Source organism: Adelges cooleyi, unplaced genomic scaffold (genome assembly GCF_023614345.1).
Source record: "Adelges cooleyi isolate 19-005CV unplaced genomic scaffold, UGA_ACOO_1.1 ACOO_flye_CR_arks_rails_tigmint_CR_PRNA_247, whole genome shotgun sequence".
NCBI lineage: Eukaryota > Metazoa > Arthropoda > Insecta > Hemiptera > Adelgidae > Adelges > Adelges cooleyi.
This window is the reverse complement of record NW_026095912.1, coordinates 11921575-11940408: the sequence shown is the minus strand read 5'-3', so window position 1 is coordinate 11940408 and position 18834 is coordinate 11921575. Positions and strand designations below refer to the sequence as shown.

Sequence of the window (18834 nt, the reverse complement as noted above, 5' to 3'; positions counted from 1 at the left end):
GTTCATTCAAATGACACTCGGCATCTGAAGTAAAGCTGCATCTATCGCTGCTTTATACCAGACGGATGACCACCCAAAGTTTTTAGCGGCAACCAGTTCTTCACACTTTGAACGGAGTATGTAAAACATAGAAAATGCTTTTCCTTATGCCTATCTAATACCTACCCTACTCATCTAACTATCGACAGTTCGACCCTATCTAATCTAAATCTAAACTAATTTTTGAACTTTGTGATGGAATTTTTGGTAAATTGGTTAACACAAAAGCATAAATGTTACACTAAATGGTAATGTATAATATATACTTGTAAGTTGTACATTAATGTAAGTAATGTTTCCAAATTTATTAAGTATTAAAAAATAAAACTCAACCAACTTGAACCATTATATGTTTAATCAGTTAGTCTTTAAAAAAAAAAATTCTAAACTAATGTCGAATTCAGGGGAATAATAGGGGTGAAGGGTTTCAAAAACGAGGTCAGTTTTTGAGAATACGATTAAAAAATTTGAGAAACACTGCAGGCCTTGCTATTGAATTGAACTCAATACAAAAACAGTATTAACTACAACTATATTTCTTATGCAGCATTATTTTCATATCTTTCTCTCTTTCCCAAAAAAGACAGCGACCCCTTATAGTACCTACATTGGCGTGTCTTATTTCATTTATAATCTATGGATAAACCGAGCGCCATTTGTCACAACTTGGGGGAGAAAATTAAGAGTGTTTGCAGGTTGGTACAATGCGTAAACACCGACGCGGTATGCAAGCAAGGTTGGTAACAGCACAATCGAACGGCGGTCAACACCTATTGGCTAGTAATTAATAATTATATTTAATGTGTTTGTGTGTGAAGTTGTAACGTAAATAAGTTGTCCCTTGTTTACAATATGAAATATGGACATCCTTTGCACGGTTGTGTTGGTACCAAATAAATTAAATTGCGCCATATTATAATCCCACCTTAAAGTTCATAATATTATAATTAATAAACTTTCCACGACCCAAAAAGATGTATTTAATACCAGCTATCTCTTGCGTTTGACGTTTCTATGCCGACAGCTGTTGCTATGGAAACGACACCAATGAGAATATTAAGTGTTCGGTCTTACCGCGGTCTAACAAGTGTTCTAATTATACCGATATAGTACAGCCAAGTATGCTTCGCGTAAGTAAGCCCATGCGCCGTAAGTTTGGCTTATATTTAAACTCTTTTAGTTGTGCTTGTATCTAGTATTTATACACATTTTACTATATTTTAAAACAATTTATTTTACGAATTTAAAGACATTAATTTTCTCGATTTTATCCCAAGTGTTTTTTGGGTGCAAATTTTAATAAAATGCAACCGACGTCAATTTCATTCGAAATCGAATCGATCATGTCCGATTTGGTGATCGGCTATCGTGGTGTCAACTTGATAAATATACAAAAAGTCAGTGGCGCTAACGTGAGAGTTTCCAAGAGCGATTGCTACGGGCGTCGTAAAGTAAAAATAACAGGTACCCAAAAACAACAGCAAACCGCCGTCAGCATAGTAGAGGCCATTATTGGCAAAAAAATACAGAAACAATCTGAATCAGCCGGTCCTGTACCTAAACGTATTCTGAAAAGGGGTTCTGGACCGTTGAGTTTAGTGGCTTTAGGTCCAGCCCCAGTGCAATGTCAACAATCTTCTCATAGCACTCAAGTTGAGATGATTTGCAATCCATCAGGACAAATGTACCACCCACACCAACAGCCTCAAGGAACGACTTATCCGCATCTTATTAAACAACAATTTCCTTTACAAACAAGTCGCACGGCATGGCCACTAAATGAAAATAAACGAGTAATTCAAACTAAAACTAATATGTATCTATCACGAAAGTCGCGACTTCCGACGATACTTGAGAATTTACTAGAAGCAGTACCTGAATAAGCTACAAAAAATATCTAATTAAGTTTTCAAACGGGTAAATCATTTTATCTTTTTTATATACCTACCCGACCTTTTGTACAGAACTTTTGTATGCATGACCCTTTAAAAAGAATGAAAGTCTTTATATTCTTGTTTTAACCTTTTTTAATTTATTTTAGTTAATTATAATTGTTATAAGTATAGTTAGTATGTTTTATTTCTCCTTTTTTATACTACTATTTGTATGTAATCGATTAATTATAGCTAGTTATAAAATACTGTTATTACAAAGAGTATTATTTAATAAGTTGAAATATGTTATGTCATTTTAATTAATAATTAACTATTATATAGCAATAAAATTATAACAATGTGGGAAAGTTTCTCGCAGTATAGTTATAGCCTAAATTAAAGGTTTGTTTTATCTAGTTTTCTTTTATGTATTCAAAACATGTATAGAAGTTAAACATTTAGTTGAATTTGTGTGTTCATTTAATTTACTCAATGTGTTCAAAAGTATTACTAAGAGTACAAATGGTTTTTTACTAAAACAAAGTTTGCATAATAAAATCTGTGTAATGTTTTTGAAATAAAAAATGTTAACTGAAAATGTTTAAAACTATGTCTTAGATTATTATAATAAATTAAGTTAATATTAAAATGAAATCGGTACTTAAAAACTTAATAAAGTGTTTTTTAAATTATTTTGTCTATAACAACTGATTCTGATTGATTTCTGTGTCAATTACCGGCAGCAAAATTACAGGGTTTCACGAGTTCGTCAGTTAACGATATAAAGACAACCCATCAAAGCACATTTCTAAAGTAAACTGACACGAAGGTTTTTTCAACTAATAATTTTTTATTAGTTTAATATTAATATAATTTATTAAAAAACTATATTTACCATCATACGTTTAATAGAGTACCGAGTAGTCCTATTTTTGTTACATTATTGAAATTATATGTTATACATGAGTCATGACGAAGGTAAGTAGTACACCGTTTATTTTGACTGAGAAATTGATCATTTGATTTATTCCTCCGATAATCGCTGACATGTTTTCATCGCTTCAATATCAATGTATAATCTAAAAATAATTTCACATATAATGCATTATATATTATAATAATTTAAAAGGATCTAGGCAGGGCCAAAGAGAATGGGGGGTAGTAACCACTCTTTACCTGTCTCTGACAATTAATAGTCGACATGTTCTTGAACGCCTAAAATTATATAATTTGTATAAATGTAAATAATGCTATCGATCTTAGACCTGTCTCTAAAAACACTACCTATTAAATAAAAAGTGGTCTGAGAACAAAGACAAAAAAAAAATAAGTTTCTCATTTACCATTTTAAAAATGTTCGTTATCGAGTACCTCTAGTAATAGGAATTACCCTAACATTTGTCTACAAGTGAATTTTGTTTATTTATTATTACTATATTACTTACGTGTAATATTTGTTATGTATATTAAGCGGTAACCTATTTTCTTGGATTGATTCCAGCCGACAGTCACAGCCACAAACTGTAATTTTTTCTATTTATGGCCTTTTTTATATTGTATCAGCAGGTAAGCTATCAAATTGACATCTATAAATGACATTTTTTTCAAAACATTTTTTTATTTTGCTTTTACTTTAAACAATACAATGCAAGTCCCGTATCCATGAAATATTTCCAAAGATTACCTGCAACATGATAACAGTATTTTACACGTTTGTCAGTTTAGATCATCTTAAATATAAAAATAACAGTATCTAACTTCTAACTATACCTAAAAAAAAAGAACATCCTATGTATTATTTATCATAAAATCCTAAAAGTAATTTTTGGTAATGTATTTAATTTTATAGGCCAGTTGAACAAATTCTTGTAATTCTCTAAGTTTCTTATTTTTTTTTTAAAAAAGTTTTACTTAAATTTTTTTTACCTAAAGGCGAAGATGACACATTTCATCAAATTTAATTATAAAGATACTCTCATAGTAGGCTGTTCATTTTGTACGCTATGACGCTATTTCTTGTACTCTCATGTTGTACAAAAAGTGTATCTGTCTTAATGTATCACAACCACAGCAGTAACCAGTAATCAGTGCAAATGTTTTCTTTAGATCCGATCTTCCATGCCTAAAAATTACCAAAACAAATATTAATAACATTTAAAAAAAATTAATTTTAGTTATAGTTTGAGAATTTTTTTAGCCATAAAACATTTAAATATAATTTGATATAAATCAGTTACTAGAAAAGATATACAAGGATATATATTAATATATAGCTTTTAGTGTTAAGCGAGTTAGGAGTTACAAATCAAAAGATATTTCATGCGTAATTTGAATTTTATCATTATAATAACTAGTAACTTTCAAATATAAATTATTAAATGGATTTATTGGTTTTATATTTATTTGATCATTTTTTTACTTAAGCCTTGTTCACACTAGTGAACACAACTACATCATGAACATACACATAAAAATTGTTTAAAATATTGACACTGTGTAGATGACTAAAATGTTGTGCACACACATTATGTGTCCGCGGTTCGTTAATGTGGACAAACCTTAATTGTTTGTGGTATTGCATTTACACTGTTTACACATCTTGCCACATGGATAGATTGACTGGTCCGCCAATGTTGCAGTGTATTTGCAAATTTCATCATCAGGCCTTTGATCTGATGTTGCTCGTTCTATGGTTTCCAATAGACTAAAAGCCAAACTTTTTTCGCAAAATCTAAATTTAGAGCTTCAACTGTTGTGTATACTTGTGATATAATAATGAGGATTCTTTATTAGTTGTTATTTATATTGTCAGACTATCACTGTCATTTCTGCAACAAAAATTACAATTTTTTTTGTAATTAACATACTGTGAATAAAAAGCCAAAATTCTTTTACCATTTAAAACATAAAGAATTCAATGATGTCTTGATGGGATCTGATTTTGAAAATAGTACCAAAAAGCGAGAATTACAGCTTACCAAAAATATCGTAATACAGTAATATTCATTTGCCTATAAAGTAGGAAAAAATTACAATTATGATAATCGAATTCCAACAAAAAACAGCAGAACTTATCAACATTTTCAACGGTATATTACTTATGGGTCTATTTTCATAAAAGGCTTCACAGCATTTGAAATCGGACACATTAATTTTAATACAAAAATACTTGTTCGGTGTCCTCTTAATATTTCCTCTTTCCGTCACATAATTCTAATATTAACAACAGATTGACTATATTATAATACATATGTATCTATGATTTCAGTTTTATACTTACCATACATCTACAGAAGTTTGCATTTATACTGCCAACTATTGTCATCTGGAACAAATCTTTTTTAGATATCATTTTGTGCAGAGACCAACAAAAGTTGTTCCGAGGTAATAGCCAGGAAAAATAAATCAAGGAGAGCATTTGCCTTCAGCAAAAAACAATTTTGTATATCGCAGTTTGTTGATCATGTTTAGATTTTTTCCTAAAAAACAAAAAAGATACTAGTTACTTAGTTTTTAAATAATTTAATTATCAACATTAGTTGTAGTAGTAGTAATAATATATATTTTTTTCTAATCACGCTACTGAAGTTCAAGCAAAATATACAAGTTAAATACATTAATAAGATGATAAAAAGGTCTAACAGTTAGACATACAAATACTAAGAAAAAATGTATACAATTTGTTTTACTTATATTTTTTCTCTAAAATTTAAAAGCTGCTTACAAATGAAAACAAAGGGTTTACTCAAGTCTAAACAAGACTGGAAATATTTAGCTAATAAAATGTCTATTATAGATAACTTTGGTAATTATTATAAATAATTCCTCACTGTAAATTTCTTCAAGCTGGCTTATAACATAAATTAACAGTTTGTCTGCACAGCCAATCAAGTAAATACGATATAATATGTAGATCCGTACACCGTAATACGATTAAATACATGGCAATTTTCAAAAATAAAATAAATTCACAAATAACAGTGTAATATTTAAACGAACATAAGGTAAAAAATGATAAATAAGTCATGTTCGACGAATAATGAGCAGTTTTTCGTTAATTAAGAAACATTTAACAGACAACAGTTAAAAAAAAAAATTGAAATTAGACAAAATGATAACTGATAACATTTCTACTGATAACAATTGTTGGTATGATAAGAAAAATACCAAAAAGACGAAATAACTCGATAGGTACGTAAGCGCGGTTATTTATAATTTTAAAAAATATTATTTTTAATTTTGTAATAATGTAAAAAAACGTTTATATTATAACATAAAATAAAATATTTTTGGCAAAAATATAACTACTACCGTAATTTATATTTGCATTTATCATTTAATATTGTATAAGTTTAAAAGTAAAAATCAATTTACTATTTTTGACTTATACTTGAGATATGAATATTCGAGTACAAGTGTTCGTGCTTTTGTCAACATCAACATTACCAAACAGGATTAATTTAAAAATGATAACACAGACAATCACAGTCATTTCACCGGTCATCATCGGTTAGAACGTAGGTAATAATATACCTAATAAACGTTTTCCAATATTGTACTTAGCACAAAATAGACGCTAAGTAGGTACCTATAAAATATGACATTTTTCTAGATAACTGTATTGCCAGTTGGCTTATAACACCTGGTATATAGAAGTGGAGTTTTCAAAATTACCTATTAAAACTCCATTAGTCGCCTGAAAATTAATATTATACACAATTATGCAGTTTTTTTGTTGCACACACTTACATATAAATCCACTGGCTATATTATTTTCTTATAGTCTTTCAATTTTATGCACGGGTTTGAAGAAATACAATAATTAAACAATTGCCACGTGAATTTGTTACGTCAAAATTTTCGAATGACAAATACAACGTGAGTAATTATTAGAAACAAAAATTTGTAATTAATTTGTAATTTTTTTCAAAATCTTTGTAAATAGAATAAAATACAATTTATACCTTTTAAAAAGGAAGTATAGACATTTATAAATACCAAAACTGTACCGGTCTTATTGCATCTCTATTATTTCTTACCTCTAAAGTCAAACGTTTCCGGTATAAAGTTTTACTCTTAAAACACATAGCTTAGGTAAAATAAACAGGATTACTTTATTTAAATAAAGATTAAAACCGAAAACAAAACGCGTTTTTACCGAACAAATATTAAAATCACTTTTTTATAGATTGTTTGTCGGTCTTATGCCAAAAGTGACTAAGTGTTAAGAATGGACAAGTGCAAACATTTTTTTTAAATCCTTATTATGGATAAAATAAAGCATTTAAACATGATACATTTTGTCTAAGCTTGAATCATACCCGTTCATGGATTTTTGATCAATTGACTATTTTATTTTCTAATTTTACCAGTAGGCATGTAAACTCCTGAAAATAAAATAAAGTATAAACTAATTACTCTGCAATATTATTTATCCTTAATCGCTTATATTTTTACTTAAATATATTATATATAATAATGTATACATGTTTGATATAATATATATTTAAAATAATATAATTTTCTAACAACGTCAAAATACGAACTATTTATAGTTTACATATTATAAATTATGACTATTTTTGGTTGGACAATATTTTTTGTAAAAAAAAAACATCTAATAGAATATTATAACAATACAGCATAACATATTGGTAATATTTGTAAAATAAATTATGTTATAAAATTAAATTAATGATCCGGTCAGAATCTTTTACACGACTAAGACCAAAGACTTTTGTTAACATTCGATAATCTATATATGTAAAATTTATCTTAAAAAAAATATATAATAATTAAATAAATTTTTTGATTTTACACTGATTTTCTCTTCTTTGGTAAGTACAAATACAATTTCAAAATACCAAATTACAATATATTATCACTATTCCGTTCAAGATGCCCTGTCTCCACATTAAGAAAACAATATACATTGAGGTATATTGTATGTACATTGTTTTGTAAATTATTATATTTCTAGAATATTATTATAATAATAACTTGAAGAGGTAATTGTATTTATCTAATGAACGCTTGCGAAATTGAAAGTTAACTAGGCAAACCGAATAGTTTATAAATGGAAATGAGGGAAAAAACAAATATTAGCTAAGTACAGGCAAGGCACAGGCAATAAACAGGTAGTAGGTGTACATTTGGACAAATCAATATTTACTGGCAATTGAAAAATCTAAAAAAAAAAAAAAAGCCCTAATATCTATCAAAAGTTGTAAGCGTTAACTGACAAATTCCTTTTGGATTTTTTTAAACGTTGTTTATTTTACTGTTTTCTTTCTCCGTTTTATTCGGTTTAAGGGGAAATAATCGTTTCCGATACCTATGTTTGACATACGACACTGTTCATATAATATATTGGTTTCAATCTGTCTATTTGATAATATATATATATAAATATATACATATAAAATATATATTATTATCTATAAATATTCCAGTCCGGTCGTTTAGGACGTCAACAATTTGAAAAACATCAGCGCCAAAGAAATATTAACCACCAGTATGACTAACACCAACTGTTGTCTCGTGAACCAATCCTGAAAAAACATTAAAAAAAATAATTACTCAAACAAAAGAAATGATTCAAGTATAAGAACAATATTTTTTGTAGGAGGGGCATTATTTAATATTTGATATTCGGTATACAGGGTGTTCAAAAAGTTAAAAAAACGGGCAATTTTTAGAGCCGTTATTACTTTCGGATGTTGGTTGGTGTTATTTTATACACATTTAAGGCTTAAATCCAAAATCTTACCTTAAGTAGTTTTTAGTAACTTTTGAAACTTAAATGGGAACCCCATATGTATATGTATACAGTATATTATACATTGAACATTGAATTGTATAAACGAAACTGGATCAGTTAAAATATAAAATTATTTTTAAATATAATTATTATTATATGATCATGATGAAAACAGTAGATGCAGTGACAGTACAAAATTCACTACATTTTTATAAAAAAAATTTTTTGATAGGTCAAATCTTTATTTTTTCTATGCATTTTCATAGTTTAGGTTTTGAGTATTTTTCAATAAATAATTACAAATTAGTGCATTGAGTTATCGACAATTTCGAAACGTCTAATCACACGTAAAGTTCTCTTCTATTTACAACTATTTAATTAATTATTATTGTTTCATTCGAGCAATGCCCAACTCTGGTTTCCAAAGGTCTTCAGTCCCTTTTCTGGTCCTAATTCCACCTAGGTTAGATAGTTCTCCCAGAAAGGCAGCGGTTTGATGTGGATTTTTTTAACTCTCGTCTTACCTTCATGTGTGGACTGACTAAGTAAAGCAACGGGTTGGCCCGTAGTCGTTCGTTTTCTTCTTCCATCCTTCGGATTTCTTCTCTCCTTGCAGAACTTAGAACCGATACTTCTTCTCTGGTGATCGACGCAGGAGCGTTTGCCGGCGCTTGGACATCCGGCAGACTCTTTTTGCGCTGCAACGCCGTCTGAGTTGGCGTTTCCTGTGTGTTAAATAACCAATAATTGTCATGTGAAATTTATGAACGAAATCATTTTTTAGATTTTTTGTTGTTGTTGTTATTTTCAAGCCGGAGAACCTGACAGTGTTAGGTGGCCAATAAACGCCTGTTACAAGCACAACATGTTGAGCACGTCCACTGCTATATTATTGTAATTAAAATATCATTTTTCGTTACTTAAATATGATACTATAACAAATTTATTTTACATATGACTTAGTAATATACTGTAATTATTATAGAAAAGAAAACTTGTTATGTCTTTTTTCTTTTTAATCATCTTATTGTTATTATTTGACAAGATGTTGATATTAGGTAAATAATCAAAGCCGATGTTTTAGATGTTAGCTGTAACAAAAATGATTATGTTTTTTTAGTTTTAAAATAACATATTTTATTTTAAGTTTTAACCGAATTAATTAACAAAGTATTTCACATAGAATGTGATAAAATCACTCAGAATTTATTTATATGTTTTTCACTAAACAAAGTTATTTAAATGTTCAAATCAACCATTTTACACGTAGACCTAATTTGACATTTTAGAAACAATTGAATTTATAGTCATATTTTTGCACAAGCTTCGGCCTCATTATATTTTACTGAATGTGTACTTAACTGCCAAACAATATTTATATGAATACTCGGTAAATTTTAGTTTTGGTGTAGTGTTTACAGTGGTGAACAGTCATTGCAAAATGTGTAAATTCCCATTGCGTCATACCGGTCTATGAACGGTTAGGTTAGGTCATATCGTTGCACAAAGCCAAGATCAACGCTGGTCTGATGTAAAAATGTAAGTTATTAAAGTAATCAAATAATATATTCATAATTTATTGGAAAATGTTGTTTTGAAGATATCACTCTCACACACACATGACTTAGAAATTTACTAGATTATAATAAACTTATTTTTCGATTTACCTTCAGTATAATTTTCAGACCATAAGCTCTAAAACCTCATCTATAAAAGCAAAATAAAGAAAAAATGTCCACCCCTTCTGAGAGGGGAAAGAGTTTATGATATTGTTTTGGTTTAACATTGTTTATCGGTTATACTATGTCTAAAAAATAGCCCATACAAATTTGACTATTTTTAAAAAAAAAACTTATAGAGCGTACATGTTTAAGGTTGAAAAATATGTACATTTTTTTAGTGTTTTTCTCAATTTTGAAGAGGAACTTTTTAAATTTGTGACTCAATCAAGTACCTTGCAAGTACGATTTCTGATCTATAGAGTTGCTACACAAAGAAATCGGTTCAGCGGTTTAGAAGATATACAAAAAAATTAAAACAAAAACACATCATTGTAAAAACAATACCTTGTCAGCTCCGCATCGAAGCTAAACCTATTGTCTAATTTTACTATTGCCAAATAGAACTCTTTTGTTTTGAGCTCACAACAGCAAAAATCGTTTTTGAGAGTGGACAAAGTTCTAATATCCTTTTCAATAAAGGAAAAAAAAATCGGTTTTAGATAATGGATAAAAAAAAAATAAGCAAACCGCTAAACGATTATTTAAAAAAAAATATTCAAACAAAGGAAATTGTATAGTAAAGACTTCTGTATGGTTTCGATATTACCACAGCTCTTATAAATTAATACTTAAAACTTGTATTTCATAAATTCGGCCGTTATTTTCAGTTGACGGCTTTTTGTAATGGCTACCTTTGTTATTCACTTCAATGTATATAAATATTTAAAACATTGTTTTATTTAAATTAGCTCAAAACTCATCATCGTAAACCAAAAATACTTGGCCTCGGGTCCTGCGCTCAAGCCAAGTCAAGTGAACGTGTCTCGCATAGTATGGAAACGTTTGACCGATGCAAATAATAGTACACCGAATAAAATATAAACATGACGTTGTAGGTGTAAATATTATCTATAGGATAGTTTTTTAGCGGTCATATAGTAGAGGTACCCGCAACGGAGCCGGTCGAAGAACTATAGGTACATTCTACCGAAACGATAACAATATAATACTTAATACGATATTGTAATAATAATTTATTTTCTTTCTCTTTCTTTGATTTTTTTTTTTTATTCTTACAACCGGGTCTTTGACCACCTCCACACGAAAAACCACCTCTCCAGAACGACGTTCACTTTCTAAATATTTCCTCTCTCCGGTGCCCCGGCCCGCCACTAACCGCACCGCCACCGCCACAGACAACTCGCCTATGACGACCGAGCAGCACATTATAATACAGCAGTCAGTCAGGTTGCCCGCTGGCGCACCGTCGTCGTCGTGGCCATGTAGTGTCCTACGTGTACTACGGTCGTTGCTTACCGACAAAATAAACACAAAAACCTAAAGGCAAAAACCCCAGAAAACAGCATCTCAAACGAAAGGCACACCGATTGGATAGGATCGCCAACAATGAACAATTGGCGTTGCGGCTCGCTGCTGCTGCTGACGTGGACGACGCTGTTGCTCGGTCTGTTGCAATGTAAGTGTGTATTGAATCGAAATGACCATCCGCTGTATCTTATAGTAATATTATCTGTCCCCTAGCAGTCCACTGGACAGCAGCCGAAGAGTACAAAGGCAAACCGTTGGGCGGTCTCAACTCTTATCATCATCAGGTGTCCGGTCAGGTGTACGCCGTCAACGAGTACACGCTTTTGCTGGAAGACTTCACTTTCGACGGCAGCGCCAACGACGCTTTCTTCTGGGCCGGAGCCTCGAGTCGACCCGGACCCCAAGGGTTCATCTTGGCCAACGAATATGGAAGGTAAGACCTATCCTGACCCGTGTGAGGGTAGCTCAGAAAGCCCTACCTACCTAACCGTCGTTGATTCGGGTGAATATGTTGGAAAAGCTGTGTTTCAGAATAAAAAAAACCGTTTAAATTACTTTTTTTTTTAGAAAAGCCCAGTTTTAGAATACATATAACTTTATGTTTTGCATTAAAAAGTCATGTTATTGTGATTGGGAAAAATCAATTAGTTCAGTGCTGTACAAATTGCTCAGCTAGATCTGTATCTGTCAACACCTTGAGTGAAAAGAAATTTTTAATTAAAACAGTTAACCACAAAATTATGATTATGTCATGATTTTTTACAACAGTTTAAAACTGTAATTGTTTAAAGAATTCACAATTTTGGATTTTAGAAGGGTACTTTTAAATCATGCCCGACACTTTTTACCTCTTTGAGTCCCACAGGAATTTTTGTGTTTTTCTTACGGTGGTTTCAATCTCCAAAAAAATATTAAAAATGTGATTTCAATATAATACCACTATGACTCAATTTTATGTTATATAAGGTTCAATTAAAAGATATGACAATGAAATAGTATTTCAATTTAGCATTTGCACTAGTACAAATTAGGATTTATTGTATAGTATGTTATTTTATAATTTGAGTAAAATTTTCACAAGAAAAATGGAATATTTTTTTACAAAAATAATAACTTGTTTGGAAACAATAACCGAATTTTCGCCATATCGGTCAGGCGATCTTAACCCATTTTCGTCATTTGTTTTTAACATATTTGATAACATAATAAAAAGCTGCAAATTTGAACTATTTATTATAGAGTTATTATTTATAGAAACGGAGTACTTGAATATCACAATTGAAGTAACAATAGAGAAAACAAAAAATACCTAATATTTGCCCTCTAGTCGAGAATATTAAGTACTTTTTTAAAGTATTAAAATACTTATTCAAAAATGTTTTATTTCTGAATGAATACTAATTTAAAAAGTTTGAACAATAAACCCGAAGTGAAAAAAAAAATAGTATGATGATAAAGTTCTCAGGAGGGGGGAGGGATATTGCCCCTATCATCCATACTTAAATGCATAACTGATTTCGAATAGAGTATTAAAAAGAAAAAGTACAATGAAAACAGAAAACAAGAACTTGTTGAATGTTGGTAAACGAATAATTCTGGGTTAAAGGAATTTATGAGAGATATAATTGTAAAGTACTGAAAATAATTATATTTTTTAAATATTAAAGACATTTTTTTAATTGAACCGTAATTTAAAATGTTAATTTATAATGTGTTTGCTTTTATGTATTTTTATTTCATATATAATTGTATATGGTAATTTTATGCAGTAAACGTATTATACTTAAAACTCGGCATCCCAAAATATTTATATTCTAAGACATCGCTTATCTAAGACTTGACAATTTAAAATTTGACTTTCTAAAAATGTCCTCAATGCCCACTTAGGACGGACGTGCTCAAGAGGTATCTGGGAAAACAGTTGACGCTCACGTTGCCGGACAACAAAAAATTGACGGACATCAAATGGTTTTCCATCTACGACCTGTCCAAGAACGTGAGTACAATAATAGCTGTGTACTTTGGGTCTAAAACGGCTAATGGCAATTTTGGTATTGGGTCTAAAAGTACCAATGGAAATTTGTGGTATTTTATTCAGAAGACGCCCACACATCTGTAGTTTTAGATTTAAAACTAGCTGTTTCTTTGACTGTTCTAGTTTGTGTTAGTACTGTATGTCGTCGACGTAAATTTTTACAATTTTGGAAATCTTTGCTGTAGCAAAACTAGTTAGACCACTAAACATGTAAATCTAATCACATTTTTTACATATATATATTTTTTGAATGGCATGCGCTAAACCAAAATTGCTAAACGTGATAACTATATTATGTCTATTCTCAAATAAAAAATGAATTAATTTGTTTTAAAAATTTTAACAAAATTTACTTAAAAAACAATTAAGGCAATAAACAAACATTTATTAACTATTTTTCCTAGTTATGCTGAAGTATTATTACGTTTATCCTAAATAATTAAATTTGCCATTTAGTCTGAACGACATGTTTAATTATTTTTGAGCATTATTTGCACACTACATTTTTTAGTGAAATTATAAATAATATGTTATTTTATTTCTTTGGTAATTTTTTATGGCTGAACCATTGTGTATTTTTTTTAAGTGGCAAACTTTTTTTAAGAATAAATTATTATAATTTATAAATTAAAATTACAAAAAAAATGTCTACATTAGTTTTTATCTGTAATCATTTTAAATGAAATGCATACTTATCTGCAGACGTTTTTTTTGTTGCATTTTCTTTTGTCTTGGTTCATTTTATAAGGATTTTAAGACACATAAAAAAAAAAACTAATTAATTTTGAATTTAAAAGATTTTTAAGTATTTATAGTACATTTATACATGTCACACCCTAGATATTGTATAGTTGTGAGATTTTTAAGAAGCCAGAAGATATATTAAAGCTTAGCTTAAGTTCTAAATTAGAAACTAAATAACAATCTTATAGTTTTATCGAGTTAGGATTACCTATGTAATCATACCTGTTTGTCAGTATTGAATAAAAAAAATCAGTATTGAATCATACACACGTCTTTGGCTTTCAATTCAAATAAAATCTTATTTTTTTTAACTTAAAGCGCTAGAAAGAACCAAATGTTGTTATGTTTTTGTGATAAATAATAAATGTCTTAAAATATATTGAATATATTTAAATTTTAAAGAAAATTTAATTGAATATAAAAAAGAGTCATATTTAGTTAAATATACAAATTTTGCAATATTATTTTAAATTGAATAATTAATATTTTTTTAAATATCTAAGTTTCTAAAGAATCATTGTTTTATTCCTCTGAAATTGCATAAAATACTGATTATTTTGGGTTTTACCGGGTTTTAAAACAATCCTTCCTTTAAGGAGTTGTTATCCAAAATCATTAATTTGCCCAACCTCGCTTATGAGCTTACATTATATTACACGCATCGGGTGTCTTTCCCTTCTCAGTTGAAACGTTTTATAACACCCTCGCTAATTACCACTTCAGAGTGAGGTAAACAAAATCCAAATTATGATGTTTAATTAAGGTTCTTTTCTATTCAATGATTTTTTATAGTGGTGCAACGGTCCCATTTTGTATTATTAAAATTCTCCTCTAGACGTGTAGCGAGTTTTCTGTTACTATCCTTCATCAGCTTTATTACCGTTTTATGCGTGCAATTTTTTTTTTAAATACAATTGGTTTATGTCAAATGATATACTTGTGCAGATCGCGTTCGGGGACGTGTACATTCCAGAGGATTTCGAACCGCCTCTTAAACAAGTGATCGGTGCACTCACTTCAAAATCACATGGCGTCTCTTCGGGTCAGATCGAAATACTCGACTCCAAGACAATCCGACTACCCATGTTCTCCTACAACGGAGGCGGCAGAGGTAATGCAGTTGTATGCTTAACTTTGAATCGAATCAGGTTTATAATTAATTTATGTATTTCGTCAGACACGTACTTTATCGTCGGAAATGGACCGCAGCCGTCGGCCAAAGGCCAAAAATTACCGGACGAATTGGGATAGTGAGTGGAGAATTACAATACATATATATTTAAACGACTGTAGTCTGATTAACACCGTTATAGTTTGGACAACCTGAGGTCATATTCCAACGAGACTGTTACTCTGGAGATAACCGGCGACAAGACCGTGTTCGACGTGGACTGGCTGAGCGTGTACGACATGGAGACCAAAGAGAACTACGGTTGGGCTTTGATACCGGACGAACCCAACGTACCGCCGTCGTTGCAGAAAGTCGTCGTGAGTAGCTGTGCCTTTGTGTTGCGCTTCCAAAGGCGTTTTCAAATACTTATATTTGTATTTTCGTATCGTCAGGACAAAGTGGAAAACATCATGCATTGCGTGCAGCTGCACAAAAACCTTCAGGTCAGCTGGCAAGTGTTCGGTCCTCAGATTACCGTCAGACTTGCCGGACAAGTAGACGAAGGCGACTACATGGCGTTCGGCTTCAGCGGATCCGAAGACAAGGCGCAAATGCTTGGAGCCGACCTTACCGTGGCCTACATGGACGGATTCCGGGGACAGGCCGTGGACTACAACGTCACTGCTATTTCGCCGGTCGGTCAACTAACTCGGAGTCTCTCTCTTGCAACAGTATAATTAATTAACTCTGTGCTGTTTATAGTGCGTCAAAGTGTTGGGCCAATACAAGGGTGTGTGCCGAGACGTTTTGGTGGGCGGACTTGACGACAACCAGGTGCACACGGCCACCAGGGAGAACGGAATCACCGTGATCACGTACCGGAGAAACCTGCAGTCGTGTAAGTGCTGAGACTTAATTTTGCTTTCGAAAATAATCCATTTTCGACCGTCGTGCACGTACAGACGATGCCGGCGACAAAGAGTTCAAGACGACCGGTGTGAACTCGATGATATGGGCGATAGGTCGCATGAATCACCTCAACGAGCCTTCGCTACACGACTACTACCCGAGGAGCGTCAAAAAACTGGACCTGGACCCCAAACCACCAGTGGATACTTGCTACGCGTTTGCCGCCAAGAGTGAACCTGCCAAAAAGTAAAAACTATTTTTCGAAAATTACAAAAACGTTTAGCGAATTTTATAGGGCAGTAGTGAGGCCAGCAATGTTATATGGGTCAGAATTTTGGGCAGTAGACAAGAAAACTGAACAGAGAATGAGTGTAGCGAATATGAGAATGGTAAGATAGATGAGTGGAATGGCTAGGGAGGATAGAATTATAAATTAATACATAAGGGGAAAATGAGAGAGACTAGACTGACTGCGATGGTTCGGACATGTTATAAGAAGAGATGAGGCAGAGGCAAAGAGAGTTGTTATGATGATGAATGTAGAAGGAAAAAGAGGAAGACCGAAGAAAAGATGGATAGACGGAATAGAGAGTGATATGAGATTAGCTAGGGTGATTGAACTAGATGTAAGAGATCGAGCACTATGGAGGCCTAGACGCTCAAGGGTGACCGACCTCGTGTATAGTTGGGAGTGTCAGGCGAACATGAAGAAGAAGAAGAAGAAGACAAAAACATTTAACGAGTGTTGGAACCGGCGACGGGGTTCGTTACTTTATTTTCCTAAGGTGGTAATCCATCCTTATACCTACCATTAGAATAACATTGGTATTTTTGCTTATTTAAGCACTACTGTTAAATAACCCGCTTCACTAGCCCAACAAATCGTTGCTCCTTGTAATTTAGACAACGGTCGTGGGTTTCAGGGACGTGTGGGATCAGTCAAAGATCATTGACAGTAGCCTTCGCGCCGTAACCGCCACTCTAGGGCCGTCGGGTGGACGAAAAGGATACCAAGGCCTAACGGGTAAATGATAAAAATTGCTATTTTTTTTACTCGGTCGTTCAGTGTGTAGAAATATTGGATTTGCTTCTCTAGGTATGCCGTCGCCGGGTCTCGCTTGGTACATCAACGGTCACCTCATACCCGAGATATGGTTGAAACGGGGCATCACGTACGCCGTCCATGTGTACGGTGGTAACAATGCACACAGCTCACAGTATTACCATCCGTTTGTGATTACCGATGAACCCAATGGAGGCTTCGACGGTATGCCGGAATCTGCCCAGAAGCACACTAGGATTCTTGCGGGCGTACAGTACACGTTAAGGCGGCAAGCCCGGCCAATCGCTGGTACGTTATTAGCATTGCTTTTTTTTTACTCGACGGTCGGGTTTGGTTATTCGACAAACAGATGAAATCAATGAAGGCACGACTGCAAAGGACTTGCCACAATGGTCCTAAAGTTTTGATCAAGTTTGTTGAGTATTTTTGAGGATTTCAAAGAGTTTTAAATGGCTCTTGATCCCAAGCCAGAGAGAGAGAGGTTCACGCTGAAGTGAAATTCACTCGAATATTAAAACCGACGTATAATCCCAAATCCAAAACGGTGTAGATTGATAGAAGAACCTTTTGGTTTCCACGAGTCTCTGAACTGTGTTTTTGTCCTTTAGCCGGTCCCCTGTGCCTTCGAGAGCGTCGGATGTCAGACCATCGTCTTGACGACAACTTCATGACGTTCAAAGAGTTCAACCGATCGTTGACGATGAAATGTGAACCGGGTGAGTTTGTAGATTCAACGAGCCGATAAACTAAACTAAACTGAACTGTATCATGACGAGTCTGATTTTGGTTTTCAGGCGAACCGGCCATTTTGGAATTCAAACCAAACTCTTCGTGGCCGGACACCGTGTACTACCATAGTTTCACCCAGAACAATATGGGTTGGAAACTTCACATCGTCGACAAGTTTAACATCGGAATAAGTTCGGCCGGTGTGCTTCGACCGCTTTGGTACCACTCTTTAGGCATGGCCGCCTTGCTCGTCTCGCTGTGTGTGATATTATCTAGCTCAAACGTTTCCTAATTCTGTTTGTAATTGTTTTTTTAATTTTTTATAATCATTTCAAAAATTATTTCTGTAAAAAGTGTAAATATATTTTCACATTGTTAGCTTTTACACACGTATGTATACATAAAATTTTCATCAGAACATCGTGACTGTTTATTTTTTTGTTTTGTAAGTCACAATATTAATTAACACAAAATACAGATGAATGTGTAAAAACATTCATTGGTTGAGATAATATGAATT

At 32.2% G+C, this 18834-nt stretch overlaps 2 protein-coding genes and 1 long non-coding RNA gene across 5 annotated transcripts in view; 1 reads left to right on the top strand and 2 right to left on the bottom strand.

The window, feature by feature from the left end:
- Positions 1 to 3025: 3025 nt before the first annotated feature.
- On the bottom strand, positions 3026 to 6002 carry LOC126836484 (uncharacterized). Its single transcript, XR_007685334.1, has 7 exons — positions 5744 to 6002; positions 5194 to 5392; positions 5012 to 5126; positions 4809 to 4924; positions 4472 to 4741; positions 3840 to 4035; positions 3026 to 3597 (listed from the first exon to the last, which is right to left on the bottom strand). It is a non-coding gene; the product is annotated as an uncharacterized LOC126836484 (long non-coding RNA).
- A 1471-nt stretch (positions 6003 to 7473) lies between these two features.
- Positions 7474 to 18834, bottom strand: part of LOC126837126 (junctophilin-1-like) — a 48040-nt gene continuing 36679 nt past the window's right edge. For both annotated transcript variants that reach the window (XM_050570942.1, XM_050570943.1), the window contains 2 exons: positions 9198 to 9398; positions 7474 to 8464 (listed from right to left, as the gene is read on the bottom strand). In XM_050570942.1, the coding sequence (XP_050426899.1) occupies positions 8375 to 8464; positions 9198 to 9398 (291 nt within the window). In that variant the 3' untranslated portion in view covers positions 7474 to 8374. The remainder of the gene's footprint in view (positions 8465 to 9197; positions 9399 to 18834) is intronic.
- LOC126837127 (protein Skeletor, isoforms B/C) lies at positions 11612 to 18740 on the top strand. 2 transcript variants are annotated; one of them, XM_050570945.1, is made up of 13 exons: positions 11612 to 11871; positions 11940 to 12156; positions 13611 to 13719; positions 15448 to 15613; positions 15680 to 15752; positions 15816 to 15990; positions 16066 to 16308; positions 16376 to 16511; positions 16576 to 16768; positions 17446 to 17546; positions 17619 to 17873; positions 18194 to 18301; positions 18380 to 18740. In XM_050570945.1, exons 1-13 carry the CDS (start codon positions 11802 to 11804, stop codon positions 18604 to 18606), a joined length of 2073 nt encoding a protein of 690 aa, XP_050426902.1. In that variant the 5' UTR covers positions 11612 to 11801; the 3' UTR covers positions 18607 to 18740. The 2 variants fall into 2 exon arrangements, with proteins under 2 accessions (XP_050426902.1, XP_050426901.1); XM_050570944.1 differs by having other exon boundaries at positions 11937 to 12156.